Source organism: Metopolophium dirhodum, chromosome 3 (genome assembly GCF_019925205.1).
Source record: "Metopolophium dirhodum isolate CAU chromosome 3, ASM1992520v1, whole genome shotgun sequence".
NCBI classification, from domain to species: domain Eukaryota; kingdom Metazoa; phylum Arthropoda; class Insecta; order Hemiptera; family Aphididae; genus Metopolophium; species Metopolophium dirhodum.
Genome location: NC_083562.1, coordinates 35,688,522 through 35,709,735, shown reverse-complemented (window position 1 = coordinate 35,709,735; position 21,214 = coordinate 35,688,522). Strand labels below are relative to the sequence as shown.

Genomic DNA, 21,214 nt, shown 5'->3' with positions numbered 1-21,214 from the left:
AAGGCAGATGTCACATGTGCTTTTACGAGTCAGCTACCAGACAGCTGACACATTTACCAACTTTTATCATATATAATTTATATAATACATTTTGGTCAAATATATTTAACAACTAAAATAAATAAATGGTAGTTTGTACAATGTTTGCTTTAAAATACTATTTGCAATCAACTCAAATAGTGATTTAAGTATCAATATTTTATAGTTTTCAATTGATGTTGCAAATTCAAGATTTCAAATGAGAGAAATAATAGCAAATAAGACATATTGTAGTCTACAAATTAAATTATATATCATGATTTATATTTTTATAAATGTTTAATAATTCTGCTAATGTTCACAAGACAAACAAAAAGTCGTCAGTTTAATATTTAATTTCTTAAAACCTTAGATCTATAATTATGACAAAACACTTACACTTAAGACTAAAAAAAAAATATATATTAATATTTAACATCACAATATCAATATGTATTAGATAAATCATTATACGGAAACAATAAAAAAAATATTATCACACTGGTACATATGAGAGGGAACTTCTAAGACCTTTAACACTATTTGTTTGTAGCCACAGAAATTTAAAATTATGTAAATAAAAAAAAATGTGCACAACAAGAAATATCATTTTAAAGATGCTATTATGCGAGATACTTATATAATTGTTTAGTTAAGGATAATTACATTGTTATTAACAACAGTGTTATTAGTTGAGATGGAAACCTTTTTCAAGAGTTGCAGCCAACAGGCGTTCCCTCAAAGTAAGTTCATCAGGATACTCTGGTAATTTCAAGTAATGGACGCAAGTGTTAACTGATGGGAAGCTACCTGCACCGGCATCAACTTTACGTACTACAGTTAGCCTTGGATATAGATTGGCGAGACCTCCCGGTGGTAATGACGAACAACCCGTAGTAAATTGTAAGAATGATTTACGTTCTTCAGAATTCATTTGTTCTAAGACGTTCACCAAACGTAAGAATCCAGGACTGAAATAAAATTTTAATGTTGTTAATGACGATGAAAGTTAGCTGTCTAATAATAGATTAAAATTTTTTAATAATTCAATAGGTATGTGGTTATTTATAAACACAACAACTTCAATGCTTCAGATATTGATTATCTATGTTAAAAGTTTGTACTATATTTCATTAATATTTACTAACTTGCATTGGTTATTTAAACTACATCTAAAATACATTAAAATTTAAAATATATTAATACTTTTTCTTTTTTATACCTTTCTTTATTATATCCTAATTTGGGTTCAGTATGGTTCAATAGATCTTCTCGGGTCCATTCTGGTTCTTGTTGGCCACATAACATTCGTCTAACCTCAAGTGGAGTAAATGCATTTAGCTTTTCGTTTGAGAATACACGGCAAAAACCAGCCTTTAGTGCATCCATTTGTCTCTTAATGCCTGTCTCCAATATAAAATCAGTCAACAAACTAACATATTGCTCTACATTATCCATGTTAACATCCTGACTGAGGCCCTCATCAACTAAATTAATGTAGGTAAATGGAAAGCAGTAAGATGATGGTAAGTAAATCATGCTCAAACTTAGATTTTTTAGGTGCACTTTGCCAGTTTCACCACACTGAAATTGCAAGTTTTTAATTTGTTCACTTTTTTCTTCATCGGTCAATGATTGATCCAGTAAAATTTTTTCTTTTGCCGAAATTAACACTTTTAAATCTTTTATAAACTTTGCTTGATCTTCGTCAATGTCAAACAAGTCTGATTCATTTAGAACTCTACCCGATCTAATTAAATAATTGTATTGATTAATATAATATCAAATTGTATAATATTATTAGTAAGTTAACTTACTCATTATTTTTTGCTTTAGTTAATAGTTTTAGGAATGGCAATGATAGTGGAAGGTCAATTAAGCGATTATCTTGAAGAACTTTTGCCAGGAACATGCCAAGGAACCAAAAATGTTTTACAACTCTATCACAACACGGTGAATCTTGAGGTAATGGTGCTGGGTAAAGTCCACCTGTTTGTCTAACATAATAGCCAGGTGGCTTGGCTCCTTCTTCAAGCCAAATACATTGACGGGTCTCTTCAGGCATTTCATCATTACACATCCACATGCCTATAATACAAATACATTAAATTTTTATTATATAATAAATATTAAATAAGAAAATTATTAAAATATTTAATACTTACAGAGATCTTTTCGCTGAAACTCTGCAGCAATTAATGAATAAAATTCTAATGTGGGACCTAATCCAGTGCCTTCTTCACCCATGAACTCAACTTCCAATACTGTTTGTCGATCAATATGAGCGCGCATAAGTTGTCTACCCCATGCAAGTATGTTTTCTCCTCGCGGTATACGTACACGATCATGTTTTAAACGACCGACTCTGTATTCTTCTTCTCGTCTGAGAGGAAGACTTGAACCAGTGCGATGTCGTTCCACATTCTCTCGTTGAGATTGCAACCATACAATAGATCTAAAATGAATTTTTTTTATATAACAGAAATTAGAAGCAAATAAATACTTGTATAATATTTTTATTTACCTAGATGGCCCAAATGCAGTGCAATTAAAATACAAATGTCTCGTTTCAAATGGGAACAAAAATGAATATGAAAGATTCAAATGTTCACACCAAGATGGAAGTGCACCTGAACTTAATACCAGAGGATCTTGAATTTGTTGAACAAGTTTATTAGTCATTTTTTTGCTATTAAATATTTCGCTGTTTATCAGCTCTCCATCATCTTTAATATGTGCTGAAAATTAGTATACATTATAGACTAATAATATAATCAATGGTGGCTCATGAAATTTAAAAAGTAGTGTGGCAGATATATGCTTAATTACTGGAAGAAAATATTCAAAAACTTCTCATTTATAAATCCATAAGGATATAATGAGGAATGCTAAATATATGATAAAGATCAATCGTTTAAGAATTGCATGAATTGGGACATAGACACAGATTTCTTTTAGGGTTAAATGTTGTCGTTTAGTAAACTAACCCTGGAAGCAATATTTTCTGTCTCGTTTTATCATAAAATTTTCAGAACCTTCAGTTATTTTTTTTATTTCTACCAATTAATTTACAAAAAAATAAAATAAGTTCAAACTATGAATAATCGGAAAAAAATTTAAATAATTATAGACAATTTAAAATCATGAAAATAATTTTTGGAATGTGAAAAAATATTTTAATGAAAAACTTGTATTAAAATATTTATATTTCTTTTTTCTTCCATCTTATACAGGTGAGGGTGTGTTTCACTTGCTTAACCCTACCCTGAAAATATTATAAACATTTAGGTATTATACAAAATTAGTTACCTTCAAAAAAGTCATCAGTGTATGGTTTAAGTAAAGAGATCATTGGATTAATGGAAAGATTATGAAGCTGCCTTAAAAGTTGAAGTACATGATCAACAGTGCAACCCGTATTACTTAATTGAGTTCTTGTTGAAAATATAGGTAAATCAGAATCCCACTGATTATCAGGACCCACACTGAGTCTTTGATCTTTGTTAGTCAATTCTTCATACAAGATTCTATAAATATGTATATTATTATAATAATAAATATATAGTTATAATCAGGGGTTAGATTTTTAGGTTATTAAAATACATTTTATATCATGCTAATATTCTGTAAAAAAGCATCAAAATGATCGTTATGCATATGAGTATTATCATGATACATTAATAGCAATGTTTTAATATTAACAATGAGATTATTACAAAATCGACAAAAAATGTTAATTAACTTTATACGCTGTAGATTAGTCTAAATAGTAAATTAAGTAGAATAGTTGTTAAAAGGTTCTATCTATTAAATTAACAAGCTTTTAAAATACAGTAAAACACGTTTAATACGTTCTTCATGGGACTAGCTCAAAAGAGCGTCTTATGCAGACATACTAGTTGTTTGTTGTAACTTTGATCAGAATGAGATCAATTACTGTAATTGTTATCAGTTTATAAAGATATAGATGCCTATATCACATTACTACATGAGTAATTTTTTTGACAGTAAAACAACAATATTTAAAAATATTAAAAAATAAACTGTATACTGGGTTATTATTTTATGTTGCAACAGTACGTACCTGGTTATCTCAAACAAAAGTATTAACATTTAACATTTTTTCTATGATTTTCACAAGTTACAAGGACATACCGAATATTAGATAATATAATACATTACATTTTTTTTATACACCGATTATATGCAGTCATTGCATTTTCACCTATCATTATAAGTAGAATGGAGTAAAATTTTTTTTTTGTACAAAACATCATATTATTGTTAATTAAATAAAATTATTTGTCATAACAGTGAAGGTTTTATATTTTTACATCATTAAAAGTTATTAATTCATTAGTCTCAAAATAAAAAAAATTAGTAGAGTATAGTACACCTGTCAATAGTTTTGGACTCATCTGCATGAATTTTATAATGTTAATCAGTTTTTGTTTTCACGCAGATATAAATCACATTTATTTTAAGATACACTATTACTCTACAGGCAGAAGTTCACCAAACCACATTGAACTATGAATCTAATTGTGTGCATTAAAAATATCTTGAATACTATTAAGAGGACAGTGCACTTATTTGATTTTTTTCTCTTGCCGCGCCATATAGCAAATTTACGTTTTGTAGAACAAACCTTGTGTTGTTAGCTTTATTATTAGAGTGAAAACTATTACTTAACTTAGTTAAGAAAATTATCCATATTTGAAGATGGATTTTTTTACTTTATTTCAATTTTTAAATAAGCTTTATACTAAAATTTAAAAAATGCTCATTTTATCTCAAAATTTTTGTTTAGTTGTGAGAATTATTAATCATATATTTCACTATTGTTCAAAAGCTTGCAGTATAATTAATTAATATATCGGAATAACTTAATTAGACTTTTACTCCATCTGCCCACGAACATAAATGTGTTGAACCCTACCAATCTTACATCACGGAAGGGATTTGTAGGGGGTGACAAATAAGAGTGACCCACATTGTGTGAAATGACCGAACTTTTTCAGCGAACCGAGTATAATTTAAATCTTTTGCTCACGTATAAGTAGGTTCCCAAATTCGTCTAGATTTTTCTTGGCGACTACCAAGGTCTGCCAATTGAGCTAATTTTTGAACAGCATGAAAAATAGTCCAATTAGAATCTTTGAGCTCAACTTCTACATCTTTAATCTGTAAATATGATTATAAATAAATATTTAACGATTTGAAAATTAAGTTTCACATCTTACTCCTGGCAAATTAGGTCCTTTCAGAGTCAACTTAATTCTTGGTAATGATGTCTGATTGTTAGCAGTACTTGAATTTTCAGTAAAAACATCAGGAATTTCATCATTTTCATCATCAGGTGGAGCAATAACTTCTAAATCAGATGTTTGGTTGACATTAGTACGCCCTGGCCGAGGATCAAATGCTGGTATCAATGCTGTGAATTCTCTTCTAAGCACATAATCATCATCCCAAGAGCGCCTTTTATATGGATTACCACATCTATCAGCACCTACAATACTTTCAATGGCAGCATGCTGTTGGGCTGCAAATGCTTCATCTTCCTAAAAAAAGAAAGGTTATATTAATATAAATCAAGTATATTATTAGATATCTTTCAGATATTATTATAAGAAAATAGAAATTAATAGGCTTCTTTAACAATATCGATAATAGTAATATATTGTACAATATATAAACGTATAAATACTCAAAATATATCGTTAATCAAAAATAATTTTTAATTTTTAATTAATCGCCCCCGGCTATTGGGAGTTCGGGTTTCCGGAAACCAACTGATTATAACGCCAATGAACTTATATAATATATTTTAAAAACAATTTGTTTACTAGTCATAAAGATATCGATAATTCGGAATATCGATACCTACATTTTTTTAATAGTGATTCAATATTGCACAAAACAAAACGATATTGATATTTAAAAGTATATCGTTGAGGAAGCCTAGAAATCAATATGATAATTAATCAGCTCATTTAATCCTTACCATACTTAGTAGATTTCTGGAGACCATTACCTCTTCGTATTCTTGTTCATCTTCATTTTCATCATCATCTGGAATATCATCATCTTCAACAATTTCTTCGTCATCTTCAAGTTCTGCAAACAAAGCTGGGGCACGAACACTGTCCAAAAAATCCTATAAAAGACAAGATATTAGTAAATAAAAAAAACCACGATACAATTAACAGACACTAACTTCTAAACTGACTTGTTCACTATCGCTTGATGTAGATGCTAAGCTCATAGTTAGAGCTTCGCCAACACAAAAGGTTCTATTTGCAATGGTAGTAATAGAACATGAATTATTAGTAGTATTATTAGCCGATAAGCTAGGATAACTTTGTGCCGTTTGAAGCAAACCACCTAAAACATAAATTTGAATATTTACTATCTTAGTAATTTAATATTGAAAAAATAATTTTGTTTAAATGTGTTAAAAATTATTATTGAAATATAAAAATAAAATAAACAAATCAGGAATAATGATATAACTATTGATACAATATTGAATATACTAATAGTCTAAACTTATTTTTTAATTTGCACACCTTAAATGAAATAATATTGGCTTGATACTTATTATTAAATCAAACACAACAAATTACTTTAAATATTTTTAAGCTTTTAAGTACCTAGCCTAATAAATTTAGTGGATATTAGATTTTGTAGGTATTTTGGAGATGATTTTTAGATTACCTTTTTTTATAGTTTCTTCAAGAAGGAAAAGCTAGTTAGTTATTTATAGACCGTAATAGATGTGAATAAGGTGGTTCAGTGAATTATTAATTCAATACATATATTATTGTTATAATTACTTACTTGGAAAATTAGTAGATAGAGCCAAACGAACAAGACTAGATACTGAAGTAGGTACTCGTTGAGGCATATGGTTAGCGACTTGAGTTTGATTGTTATGACTATTGTTTCGATCAAAATTCCTATACTTTTGATATGGAGCATATGTTTCAGCTAACGGCTTTTGTAATGGAATATCTCCTTGTGATCTAGGTGGTGCATTAGATGCTAAATTTGGTACACTGACACTCATGTGATTTGAAGAATTATTTCGGTTCTCTTCCTTTTTATTTTCTTTCACTAAATCTAACAAACAGTTACCAGGTTAAAATTTTAAAACAGTTCATCGTTTATAGTTTTAAGAATTTTCAAATAGCAATACCTAAATTGTTTGGACTACATATTTCTGTATTAAAAGCTGAATTATTTGCATTGTTTATTAAAGTATCAGTAGATAGATCTTGGGTCTGGGCATTGGAAGCATCTGTTGTATTATGATGCATAATTATTATTGGCTTATCTTTTGAATTTACCTAGAACATAGATTAAACATTGAACATTATTTTTTTAAGTTTGTAAATGAAGATGCAACATACAAAACATAAAAAAAAAAAATAAATAACTTACTTTATTGTTAGGAGGTGTATCAATTTGAATGGATTGCAAAGTGTGAACTAAACTAGTAACAGAACTACGCCTGTATGTTGGTTTCACTCTTCCCAAAGCTGGTAAAAATTCTTCTTCATAGCAATTACTGTTTTTCTTATTATTTTCAATATTTTGTTGAGTTTCATCTGGAAAAAAAAATAATAGGGTTAAAATAACATATTAACATTATATAAGCGATTTCTATATTATTTTGCTAACCATTTGATGTAGATTCAACAATTGTGGCGAGATCAACAGAAGGAGTTGGGTGGACTACAATGCGAAGTGAATTATCCAATGAATTTGTAGTTACTGGGGTAACAGCAGAGGGTTCCATTCTCATAACTGACATTATACTATCAGTGAATTGTTGAGCAGCTTGCTATAATATATTTAATATAATTTAATATATACAAAAGATTTTACAAAATAATAATTTATTTATAAATAATAATGGGTTCCAACAGCATACCTTTACTGCCAAGTTCTCTGCAGAAGATATTTGATCAGTACTGGTTACAGAAGCAACAGTGTTATTATCATTAGATGCTTCTGGTAAAATAGGAGTGGAACTAGACATTCTTGTCATGATGCTAGATAAGGTTGTATTTGGAATATTTTTGAACATTTTAGAAGCTATAAAAACAAAAAATATATAATTAATAATCAGATTTTTTTGATTTTTTATAATGGTTGCAAATAATAACATGCGGTTAACACAACGGGTTTTCTATTAAAAATATATATAAATATAAATATGTTAAACAAATTAGCCTTAATAGTGCTTGATTTGGAAAGGTGTACCACTCATTCTATTTTCATAATATTAAAGCATATTAAATTATTTTAGCACACTTATTGTGAATTACAAGTGTTTAATTATTTGTATCTTCTTTTCTGTATCTTTTCTAATTCGAGCACTGGTTATGCTATGGTGCAAGCTATAATCATATTTTAAATCGAGTATAAATGCTTACGGGTAATCTAAATTCTAGAGGATAAATTTCAACTATACATTTATACAAAGGGTTCTGCATGCTACAAATAAAACACAAAACTGACAAAATTGTTGAGGTTATACACAACTATCATATTCATCACATACAGGCAGATGTAGTTTGGGGTTCATTGACTAGCCGTAGATCATACTTTCCTTCAGCACCCATTCGGTATGAGTTTGTAACTCCATGATCCCACACAACATCTATCCAACCTGACCCCAATATTAAAGTCTTAAATTTAAGACTTAAAATTCATATAATTATAATAAATTAACTGTTACTGAATTTACCATTATGCAATTCTCCAGTAACTGTCCCTACACAAGGTGGATTTCCATCTTGATCTCTCCATTTCCAATCAATACCACGCATAACCCGAGCACCAGTCACCATTTGCTTATACATTTGAGCCTTGAACATACGTCTTTGGCGTTTTAGACTAGCTTCTGCTTCTTTAGCTGCTTTACCTACAGTACATAATTTTATTTTATTTTATGGTTAAAAAATAATATGAAATATTAACCTACCCAAGTCTTCACATACACCAGTAACACTTCCATAAATCTCAAAACCAGATAATGAGAGATAATGTGTTTGCCCTGATGCATTTTTACCATTCTGTTGTATTCTAATATGCCGCCAACCCTGAGTTTCTTCCTTATCATTTATTTCTATGGACCAAGTAGCAGTATTTCCTGGTTCATTTAATGCTGTATCATCAATGTGTGTGTATAATGTAGTCCAATTGGTACCATCTTTAGACATCTGTTTAAAATTTGAATATGTAATAATAAAAAATACTGATATAAATTATATAATGATTATCTTACTTGGAATAACCAATTTCGTAGAGCAGAACGGCCATAACCTCTAGCATGCCTAAGTGTATAATCAGTTGGGATTATAAATAATCCTAAGTCAATTGAAAACCATGCCTTGCAATCATCATTAGTATGACAGTTAATCGCAACAGAATCCCTACTTAAAATATCTTCTACTTGACCATATGGTAAATTACGACCATCCGAAGACTGAACTAGCATTAATCCATATTGACCTGGGTTAACCCAATCTACAGTAGTTTTTCCGTTTGTTCCAATCCAATATAAGACCCCATTTTTATCAAAATCATAATAATGTTTGAACTTCATGGGTGTATTATTTTTATCTTTGAGTTTTTTAACATAATTATATGTGATGCGTTCATGATCATACCACTGTTTTGCAACCATTTTTAATAGATGTTTTTCAAGTTGATGTATAGTGGTTAGAGGCTCCATTCTTAAACCTCTACCTGTACGGTCAACAAGAGTGGTTTCTTTAACAGCTTTTTCCAAACGAAATCTGACACGTCTTGACAATATCTAAAAAAAAATGTTTTAACATCAAAATAACATTTTACATGGATTAGTAATCAACTATTATACTTGTAATCCATGAAAAGCACCAGGTGATTCATACAAGTACACAGGTAATCTTTCAATAGATTCTAAAACAGATATTAACTTTTGCACTAAAACAGAAGCACAAGTCTCTAATCCTTTTTCATTTTTCTTTTCCTAATCAACAATTAAAAACAAATTAGATTAAATTAGATATAAAATAATTATTTATTTACTTTGAAACATTTAACAAAAATGTCAATCCTAAGTTTCTGCAGTTCTACAGCTTCATCACCTTGTTCATGACTACTGATAGTTAAAAGCTTCAATAAAACTTCAACTAAACCACTGCTATATATTTCATACGCCGAAACACTGCCTTCATCCTCCATTAATAATTTTTTCAAGTCTAATACTGCCTTGCAAAGAGCTGATGCCCAAAAATCTTTATTCGAGCTGTCTTTGACCACAGAAGACTGAGAAATTATTAAAACATGTTATTAATTAAACATGGGGAAAGAAGAGAATCGTGTTACTATTTTTTTTATTAAAACAATGTATATTTAAAGGTAAGCACTAAGCATACAAAATTATTACTTAAGCAATTGCAACTATTTCTATAGATTCAAGATTGCCATATTTTAAACAATAAATGTACATACTTGATTATGAATAGCTAATTCAATGGCTTTAACAATTTTGCTTAACCTGGCAACAACACCCCTTGGCTGAGCCTGGGCCGCTTTGAAAAATGTGTCAAATATTTCTTGTGCTTGTTTACGAATCTAAACAATAAATTGAAAAATTATTTAAATAAATAAAATCAAGAAGCTGTAAGGAACCAACCTTTTGTCCAACACTTTCGGCTGTTGCTGCTACTATATTTGCTTTTTTAACTGTTTCCCAACCAGAGGTAAAATCACTTTTAAGTGGTATCAAAGCAGTAAACATATGTTGATTGCCACGATTAGATTGGAAGGAAAATCCATTGGTTCCAAATATTAATGTTGTAATTTGCTGTAAAATTAAACAAGTATCACACTAAAATAATTCTTAAATAAATAATACCCCCAAAAATATATCTACCTGTAAGCCATCAGAGTTTTGTATGCTAAGTTCACAATCTTTCTTTGAAATAAGAATCCAGTTACCAACTGCTATTCTATTTAAACCAGGAACACTTAAAATTGGTTGGCTAACTGTGTTCAGTTTAACAAATACTTTGGCTTTTAAATATTTTTCAATAAACTCAGTTTTGTTTTCTAAAAATAATAAAAATGCAATATTAATGTAGTCATAAATATAATATAAAGCTTTATTTATTTCTAAGTAATCAAAACAAAGAGTATTATACAATACAAGTTAATATCTATTATTACAATTTAAAATCAGAACGTTCTTGATATTAAGTAAATACTGAAGAGCAGAATTTATTAAGTGATACAAATGACATCACAATGTATTAATAAGAACACAAAACAAAAGTAAAAGCGGCTGAGACAATTATATGTGATAGTGATTTTAAGTCTTAAATTAAGCACAAACCATCAATGTCCAAATTGTTACAGAAAATATTACTTAAAATCTTTTGGAGTATATGAAATAATTTGATATTTTAATGGGCAACTATATATACGATAATAAACTGTAGAATAGAAAAATAAAAATTGAGTCTTAGAAAAAGTAGGATATTTGGGCTGATAGTAACAGAAAAGTCTGAGATTTAAACAATAAATATATTTTATTAAATTAAAACTAGGAACTTAAACCAATTTAAAAATTTTAATATTACGATTAACAAGTTCATTAAATTAAATTAATAATAATAGTTATTAATTAAATTGCATATTTACCATCAGAAGATGGTTGATCAGAAACTCTAGTTTTATCTGTATCAAATTCAAGTTTAATTTAAAATTTACACATTGCCATATAGGAAAGTGCAAAAGAAAATAATTTGTATGCATAAATTTACTTGTATCAGGTTGTCCTTCAGGGCTTCCACTGGAATACATTGTAGACAATTTATCGTTGATCATAAATCTAAACCAACCATTACTACCATTCGACAACTCCAACACAACATAATCATTCCAAGCATACAGACAATCTCGACCACGACAGAAAAACCAATCTTTCCAATGATATGCATGACCTGGCAATATTTCTTTAGCATCTTCAATTAGAACCTGAGTAATCAATAAACACAACTCATTATCATTATGTGTACAGCAATAGAGAGCAATTTGTTTATATTAATAATTAATAATTATTAATTTAATCGCTCTATTTTGATCTTTCGATCAAAGCAATAAAAAAATTATTATTAATACATCAAATTAAAATCCTACATTTTTTGAATCAATTTGCGGAACATTATCCTTTTCTGGATTATTATCAGGTCCAATAAGCTGTTGTACTTTACAAAAAACTCCCAGACGTGCAAAATGGTCAAGAAATGTATCTTGACATTTATTCAAAAGATCATAAATGGTTTGTAAAGCGATGACATGTCCATCATCATCCTCCTAAATTAAACAGTATCAAGTTTTTAAATATGCTTTATCAAAACAAATTGACATAAAAATATATTGAACACATTATATTATTTAAGATAAAAATGCAAGGATTAATACATTGTTAAATACACTTGCAACTATATCTATTAAGGAGATTCGATCCCGGGTATGTTTTCTACCAAAATAGAATTATACCAATTACAGTATTTTGAAATTAAAATTTTCTTTAAACTTTCAGATTATTAAGAATTTAAAAAAGTTAATTTCAACTTAATAGACAAATTCAAATTTTTCAAAAATTTTAACTAAATTAATTAAAACGATTGGCAACATATTGACACTTTTAGCAAAAATAATTAATATTCATTAAACACTATATTTATATGTTTGAGAGTGCTCAGCTAATTCTTTTATACTATAAAGTTATATACATATAATATCTACTCTATTCAGAACGAGATTATATCTCGGCGGCCGGACCTCCTTCTGCGAACAAGAATGACTTTATTCCCAGGTTCAACTTACTGGAGGAAGCATCTGGCAGTCAGGGACAAAAACTGATCATCCCGAGGTACAATCTCATTCTGAATAGGGTATAATGATCACTTACTAGCACACACGCACTTAGAAAATAGCAGAGTAAAATCCTTAAAATCACAATCGGTATCAAATTCCCTTAATAGATCATATTATATTAATACTATTAGATATTAGGTCCTTTATTAATTAAAAATAATAACAATTAATAACAATTTATTTTAAGTAAAATAAAAAAATAATTTTATCTAATTGCATTTATCACAGTTGAAGTACCTAGCGTTACTGGACACCCCTCACTCAAGCTTTATAACTTTTTTTTATATATATAGTAGAATCTGTTGGGACAATGCATAAAGGGGACAAATTAGCAGTCCCGAAATGTATTCGGTTAACCGGGACAGTCGGATAATGGTGACAAATAGCACTGCCATGCGCCCCAATTAAGTGGATTATACTGTGTATTACCATTGATTATTACATAGTATAGATGTCTCACTGGCGGAATTTCACGCTATGCTCAAATGGATACAGCCATAACGCATCACTGCAGTCGCGGCGTTAGTTCTGGATAGAAACACTAGATGAGCGCTAGAAGTTTACTAGTTATGGATTTGTTTGCTAGATTGGCACTAGTTGTTAAAATCGTTCCGGATACTGCCGTTGGATGAGCCTAGTGTTGACTGAATTGAATTATTATTTTCATTACGACTACTAACGCTATCTATTGTCAATAAATAAACTAAAATTTAGCGCAATGCATAATTATGGCCAGTGAGACATCTATACTATGTATAATGAATGGTATTACTTATTGTATTTGATTTAACAGATTGTTAATATTCGTTTTTCTTAATAAAAAAGAAAATCTATAGTTGCATTGACTTTCTGAAACAAGTATACAATTTGTTCTAATAGGAATATAATCAAACTAAGTACAACATAACTGTAGTGAAAGTTATGAAATTAAAATTTTCTTTCTTTAGAAATTGAGAATTCATAACTTTATATTACCACTAGGTAGTGTCTGGGAAGGGGGGCACTTACATATTTGTTCTTCTGAAGTCAGAAGGACTTCCCTATAAATATAATTCATAAACATAAATTTAAAACTTTGTATGTAAAATAACCAATTTTAAGATTTAAAAAGTATAATATTATTATGAAAAATCAATCATTCAATTAAATGTATTATATTATGCAGTCCTAAAATAAAATTGTCTAAGAGGCGTGCAAAAGAATTAGGTTATTTTACCATCAAAGATTTATAATTTTTTTTAACAATTAACATCTTGTAGAGTTTTCGAGGCAAATATTTCTGGCTCTCACCACTCATATCACAGTAAAACAGCCAAGTCTTATCCTGGAATAAATTGAATTTGGCAAAATAAAAGCACTTTAATTTCCTAAATAATAAAATAGTTCAGAATTTAAAAAAAACTAATGAGAAGGAATGTAAAATATATCAATAAAACACTAATACCTATATTACAAAATAAATAAAAAATATAGTACATTATAATAAAATCAATTTTAAATATTACCTCATTATCAAGAACAGTAGCAAGTACTTCAACCAACAAAGGAGCAAGATTATTTGGACAATCAGGTCTACATATATCCTCCAGCCAATCTGGTTTAATGTAATGAACCATTTTTTTAATTAAAGACAGAGATGTTCTCCTAAAAATTTGTTTTTACATAAAATATATTAAAAATGGACGAATATTTTTAAAATTCATTAAAAAAATTACCTAATTGATGGAAGCATAGTTGATTGAAAAGTATGACAAAAAACAGGCATTAAACGTTTAAGATAAATTGCAGCCATCTCAGGATCTCCTTTTGGTTCTTTGGATTCATTTGACTGAACAATTTCATTTTTGGAAGACATCAACCACTCTACAAAATTATTTTTAGTGTTAACTTAAATTAAATTATTGAAAACTTATTATTAAACATCTAACCAGGAGATTCCAATATAGTAGCAACTTCACGATGTCCTTCGTCCATCCTTTCTCGTGCTTTATCCAGTGGTGTTTTGCCTTCTTCATCTCGAAGTTCTGGATTAGCACTGTTTTTTAGAAGAATTTTAGCTATGGATGGCCTTCCAAAACAAGCGGCATAATGCAATGAAGATGACCTGAGACCTTTATTGACATCAGCTCCTTTAGAACACAAATATTCTACCATTTCTTGAGTACCAAATGCAGAAGCCCAGTTAAGTAAAGTCTGACCAACTTCATCCACAAAATTTACGTCAATCGCTAAGATAATTACCAAAATTATATTATTTATTACAATATAAAATTAACTGTAGATTTAAGTTACATACCACCAGAATTTACAGCCTCCATTAATGCTTCTGTGTCCTTACTTCTGATACAGTCAATTAAATGGCGTTGAGATTTTTCAGCAGTAGAATCTAAACGTCGAAGTTTTGGTAATAAAGGATTATTACTTGTACATGCTACTGTACTCCATGATACTGCATCACGTCCTTCAAGAAGTAACACTAGTAATAAATCAACTAAACGCATAGTGTCCAAACAACATCTAAAATATAAATTAGTATAAATTATTTATAACAATAACTAAATTACATACTGAAAGATATACTTAAGAATAAAAATATAAAATTTGAATAATTACCTTTCGTCTCCTTTCAGAGCCTTTTCAATTGCATCAGCTAAGTTAGATCTAAATAAATCCTAAAAGAAATGTATTATTTAGATAATTTTTAGTTTTATTTCTGTCTTAAAGATATTTAACTTTATTATTACAAATAGTCTTTAAAAGCAAATTGCATAACATAAAACGTATTCAAAAGGTAATTTTTAGTAAATATGACATACATGAGACACAGACTTAGATCCACGACAAAGAGTAGTTAACAAGCTTATAACTGTGGATATGGACTGAGAAGATTTAACCTCGGTAGTTGAAGTATTTGCATTTAGACCTGAAAATGGTAAATATAAATAATTTATTGTTATATTTTGACTTTATAATAATCAGAAAATAATTATTATTATTAAATATTTTTGAATTAATTAAAAAATTATGTACCAGGTGTTCCTATATTTGTTACTGTAGGTCCAGCTGCTGAAGACAATCGAAGTATCAATTCATTTAGAAGTCCATGTTGTGCTAAAGGAGCTGGGTCAATTCCACGGCGTGTAAATCTATCAGATAATGAAGCAAAGCACCTCAAAGCTCCATCGGAAACATGAGAGTCGTCATGTTTAAGCATTGTAGATAAGGACTCAACACAAGTCGGTAATGATGCTTCATTTGGTTCCATTTTAGTACATAATCTAGAAACTACAGTCATAGCAGAATGTAGAGTATCTTTGTGCACACAAGATCCAACATCACTAATGAATAATAATACAGAACTTAGGCCACCAGCCTCAAAAACAGCACCTGCTTCACGAGTGCATATTAGTTCCAATACCTAGATTATCAAAAACAATAAAAGTGGATTACTTATTTGAAAATCTCTACAGTTAAAAATGAACATACTTTGCAACACTGTTCAGCTAAATCTTTATTTGTTCTTGAAAATATATCTGTAATTACTAATCGATTGCAAATTGCTTTTAATGCACCATCAATTGCCACAATACGTCTAGTGCATTCAGCAGATACATCTAAATAATAAGTGATCGCTCTAGCAGTCACTTCAAGTACACTATCGGGAGCACTTTCGTCAAGAAATATCCGACAAAGTGCTGGCAAAAATGAGCGGGGTGGACATCTAAAAAATAAAGTTTTATTCATTAATAATTTAAAACTTTATATTAAATTAAAATAAACAAACTAATGTATTACACTTCAAAACATCTGTCAACGTTATCAGACATCAATAGTAACATGCATAACTGTTCTAGTGCTATGAGTTGCATATCTCTTTCATCACCCTGGCCCATGTTAAGCCACTCCAGAAGAGTTTCTGGATCAACATCAGCCATCTTTTATGAAAAATCGTACAATGAACTCTAAAATAATTTAAAAAATATATTTAATGGATAAAATATAAACAAGAGCAACACATTTCATATTAAAATAAAAACAAAGTATAATGTAATATCCAACTATTTGGCAGAAATCTGGGTTCATAATAAATTTATATACTTTTATATCAAGGTCATGGCAAGTAATCAAAAATTACTAAATGATATTATTTTGAGTAATTCATTTAATTAAAAAAAAGTTTTATTGCATACTTGATCAGTTTTTTTTGTTCTTGTATAAAAAAAAAAATTGAATTAAGTCGCAAAATTATGATTATAACGTTGCTACAAAAGGTTTTTTGGCTTACATTTTTAAAAACAACAATCTTATGATTACTTACATATTATAAATACAATTATATATAACTTAAATCCGATAGTATAGTAGACAACAATATAAACTAGACTTTTGGACATGAAATACTATTATTATTAAGGTAATAAGTGAATTAAAAGATAAGAAAATACTTAATAAATTCCCTTAAATTTACATTTGATAGTGTAGGTATAAAACTTTTTTACTAAAATTAATATTAAAGAAAACATATGATGTATACAAAACATTATTTATGATGATTTTTGAAACAGTGTACCTACAGTTAATAATAAAAATATAAGTTGGGTAAATAATTGTTGAGATTTAAATTGTTTTCATTCAGGTAACTTAACCTATTTTTAATAAAACAAAAAAGTGTATTACAATTTTATTCTTATCCTGAATTTATACAGTATTATACTAAAGTGCCAAGTGTGGTTTTACAAACAATGAGAAATAAATCAATTTATAAAAAAATTTGATTTCACACTATTAAATGTTCAATAAGAATACTTTTGTTCTAGAAATGATTTAATAAAATATAATAAAATCAAATAAATACCTAAATAGGCAATTATGTAGGAAGTTAAAAACAATAGGTATACGTCCCAAAAATAAAACTTTTGATCAATGTTAAAATAATAATGACTTAGGTAATCAGTTACTTATGTTTTCATGATATTATCATACCTTGACCTTATTATAAAAAAAATCAATACCAAACACTCAGATGATAACAATTTTACTGTAAATGTACCAACTTTGAATTTACTAAAAAAACAAAGTTGATATTAAACTATCAAAACATCAACAATTGAATATAATAAGTATTAAGTAATTACATATGTTTTTATTATAGATAATATTATCGGGGGTTGATTATTTAAATTAGGTACCAATAACTTTTTATTTTAGATAGATTTGTTTGCATACACATTTTAAACTACTTTTTTTACACATTGCAAGATTTAACTTTGTGGTGGCCGAGGCAAGTGCCCTTAATGACCTCCGTAAAATCCAGAAGGATTTCTAAATATACCTACCTATTATAAATAAAATATTACAGTTAATGTTATAATATTTTCTATACACCTTATCTATACAATGTCCATCGCAATATGTGCCTGTAACCATTTATGTTACAATAGGTATCTACTTACAAAAATTATAAATTATCTAATAAACTATTACCTTGAATATTGATTAGAAAAGTTAAATATTAAAATGTATTGGGTTCATGGAAAAAAAACCTTTGTTTTTTGAATATATATATTTGTACCTAAATGACAAGATTAAATTTAAAAATACGCAGGTAACCGTTTATTGTTGAAAGGTAAAGTTTACATAAACTTAAACGGACATTAATTGGAAGTTCTAATTTAGTCCACACCATTAATTCTTGTTAAAATATAAAATTAATTTAGGTACCTACCTAAAGTAGTAATTACTAATTAATATTTTTGGACGAAAATTGTCCTGGTTTAAATTTGATATCAATGTGAATATCGATAACAATAACAACTTAAATGAAAGCCGATAAGTATTGTTAATTAAATATTTATATAAATAATAGGTACTTGTACTTAACAGTAGATAAAATGATGATAATGTAGGTACCTTAGTAAAATGTTTAACTAATGTTAATACTATGGAGTGAATTTGTTGTCGATTTTTTTAAGGATCTGTTCTCTAATGGAACAAAACAAAATTACATATGTATCCATTGCCTAACTTTTAATATCTCTGTAATATACCATTACTAACAAAGTATTACATATAGGTATAACATAATGCACCTAACAGTACAACATTTAAATACCAACAGTTTGATTATTATTCATTCTGTAGGTGCAAAAGATAATATTATGCAAATTTGAATAATTAAACTGTTTAGTAGATGTTAAGATGTGTCGAAACAATCATGGGTATTAGAAATATAGTAAAATCTGGGAAGAGTAAAGGAAACAAATGATGCGATTCAAATGGGGAAAAACGTAGTAAGGGCCGTTCTTACAATGTCCGGTAAAGTGTCGGTTAACGCTAACCGACTGATAACAGATTTTATTACCGGCAGAATTCGGCTGGTTAAGTGTCGATTAACTTTAACCGGACACTGTAAGAACGGCCCTAAGTTTGAAACACAATTATAATATAATACCTATCGGATATAAGACGGAAGGTATAAAAGATGGGGCTAACGTCAACGAAACGCATAGGGTTTACGGAGATGTATCGAACTACCTAATGTTGGGAAATATGACGATGATAGGTTCACCATAACACGACAGGAATTGATGGGCAAGTAGGGACGCATTGGGGCTCGTTACCAAAATACCTACGGTCGGCGTTCTAGTCCACGTCACGACGTCGACACCGGGGAAATGGCGATCGAACGAAGACCGACTGCCACAATGTCCACGCGCGTCCACAGGCGGTCGGTTTCGGTCGTTCATTTATTATTATTATTTTTTTTTTTTGTCCGTGGCCATTGTTACAACTCTAAATTTCTGTGCTGGACACGGCGTAATACTCACGTCACAATAGAGTCTGTATTCGCCCAAAATCGTCGTCGAGCTACAACCACCAGACGTCGTCCCGCGGCGTACAGCGCATATTATTCTGTACACGCTCAAACGCAATCCAGTCGCACACGGCGAGAATGGTAGAATGCAATAGTCGACACACAATACAGGTACACAACTAACACCAGAACACGCGCACGTACGCACGCGCACACGACGATCAAGATCTGGAACTCGAACGAAACTACGCGATGGGAATGGGAAAAAGTGGTAAACGGACAAAAAGTATTGCGTTACAACTTATTTGCCCTGCTATTACGCCGAATGAGCCGCCAACGCCAAGTGCCAACTATTGAACTACGATTGATGATGATGGCCGACGGGCGGTCGGACCTGTAGTCTGTTGTACTCGACTTGTCGGCGGGTGGGGACTGGCAAGGTGTTGGTGTATCTAGGAGTGGGGCGGCGGTGACTCGGCGGAATGTAAACGTCCCACTATCACCAAGTTGCCAAGGAGGTGGGCGCGATTAAAGATTACTGATAACCGGCCAAAACCAAAACAAAATAAATAATATGACGTTCCACGATTTTTTCGTTACTTATTAGTTATTTGTTCAATATCGTTAATACACGACAAATAGCAAATAATAACTAATATATAATAATTGTATCGTTCTTTTATTACTTAAAAACAATCGGTCGAATAACTGACATTTTGAACGAATAATATGCGACAGTCACTGTGGCGTGGCAAACGGTAATTTCAGAGGCAATTGCCTCTGAGATTTTTCTTAAATATAGAGGTGGGTGGTAGCCGTTGGGTCCCCTAGTAAATGTAATATGATATACTAAATAGGTAGTCAATAACGATCTGAAATATAATTAGTTATATTATAACTTTTAAACCTTGAGATATTTGTAACTAATGCCTCTGGAAAATTTTTAGTTCGCCTCGCCACTGCGACAGTTGTGTATAATGACAGACTACCATCATAGTAAGTTGTCGTCGGGGTTATTATGACTCTAAGGATTGGCAGTTGTTGCATTTAATTATTTTTTAGGAGGGGCCAGGGGAGGCTATTAGATGTATTGCTAAGTAAGCTTGAAATTATTTATACGACACTACGAAAAAAGAAATAAACGTTTATTGTGTATAGGTATTTTTGAACATTTAGTGATTTTGTAGTTTGAAGATCATATTTCAACATTTTACCATTTTTTAAATCATATTTCATAATTTATTATTGATAAGTTTATACCTACACTAAGATATATCTTAGTCCTCAGTGGCGTCATTTCAGTTTTCAATAGAGGGGGGCAAAGGTTTAGACCGGCCCGAATGGGTAAAAAAAAACCGCAAAAATATTAGTAGTTTATTAAGGTATTTTCTTTTTTTTATTTTTGAAAATCTATTAACTGCATTATCTATAAATCAA

The 21,214-nt window shown here is 29.6% G+C and overlaps 1 protein-coding gene across 2 annotated transcripts; it reads right to left on the bottom strand.

Moving 5' to 3' along the window:
- Positions 1-281: 281 nt before the first annotated feature.
- LOC132941994 (E3 ubiquitin-protein ligase HECTD1) lies at positions 282-20,183 on the bottom strand. Of its 2 annotated transcripts, XM_061010275.1 has the most exons (37): positions 19,791-20,183; positions 16,759-16,925; positions 16,450-16,684; positions 15,994-16,381; positions 15,780-15,886; positions 15,577-15,635; positions 15,260-15,480; positions 14,892-15,191; positions 14,679-14,826; positions 14,469-14,607; positions 12,220-12,396; positions 11,844-12,057; positions 11,722-11,757; positions 10,955-11,130; positions 10,715-10,885; positions 10,531-10,653; positions 10,105-10,344; positions 9,914-10,045; positions 9,317-9,850; positions 9,014-9,251; positions 8,777-8,953; positions 8,591-8,698; positions 7,958-8,121; positions 7,705-7,867; positions 7,465-7,631; positions 7,220-7,370; positions 6,862-7,143; positions 6,239-6,405; positions 6,026-6,178; positions 5,262-5,582; positions 5,072-5,202; positions 3,328-3,545; positions 2,543-2,756; positions 2,184-2,473; positions 1,836-2,106; positions 1,241-1,768; positions 282-989 (listed from the first exon to the last, which is right to left on the bottom strand). In XM_061010275.1, exons 2-37 carry the CDS (start codon positions 16,896-16,898, stop codon positions 707-709), a joined length of 7,566 nt encoding a protein of 2,521 aa, XP_060866258.1. In that variant the 5' UTR covers positions 16,899-16,925; positions 19,791-20,183; the 3' UTR covers positions 282-706. The 2 variants fall into 2 exon arrangements, with proteins under 2 accessions (XP_060866258.1, XP_060866259.1); XM_061010276.1 differs by lacking the exon at positions 11,722-11,757.
- Positions 20,184-21,214: the final 1,031 nt, after the last annotated feature.

What these genes read in the sequence shown, in the direction of transcription:
- LOC132941994 (XM_061010275.1), bottom strand. Translation starts at nt 16,898, where the DNA reads ATGGCTGATGTTGATCCAGAAACTCTTCTGGAGTGGCTTAACATGGGC. An exon ending in TAGCTGAACAGTGTTGCAAA is followed by an intron (nt 16,382 to 16,449) that starts GTATGTTCATTT and finishes TTGATAATCTAG; the next exon opens with GTATTGGAACTAATATGCAC. An exon ending in GTTTCAGCGAAAAGATCTCT is followed by an intron (nt 2,107 to 2,183) that starts GTAAGTATTAAA and finishes TTTGTATTATAG; the next exon opens with GCATGTGGATGTGTAATGAT.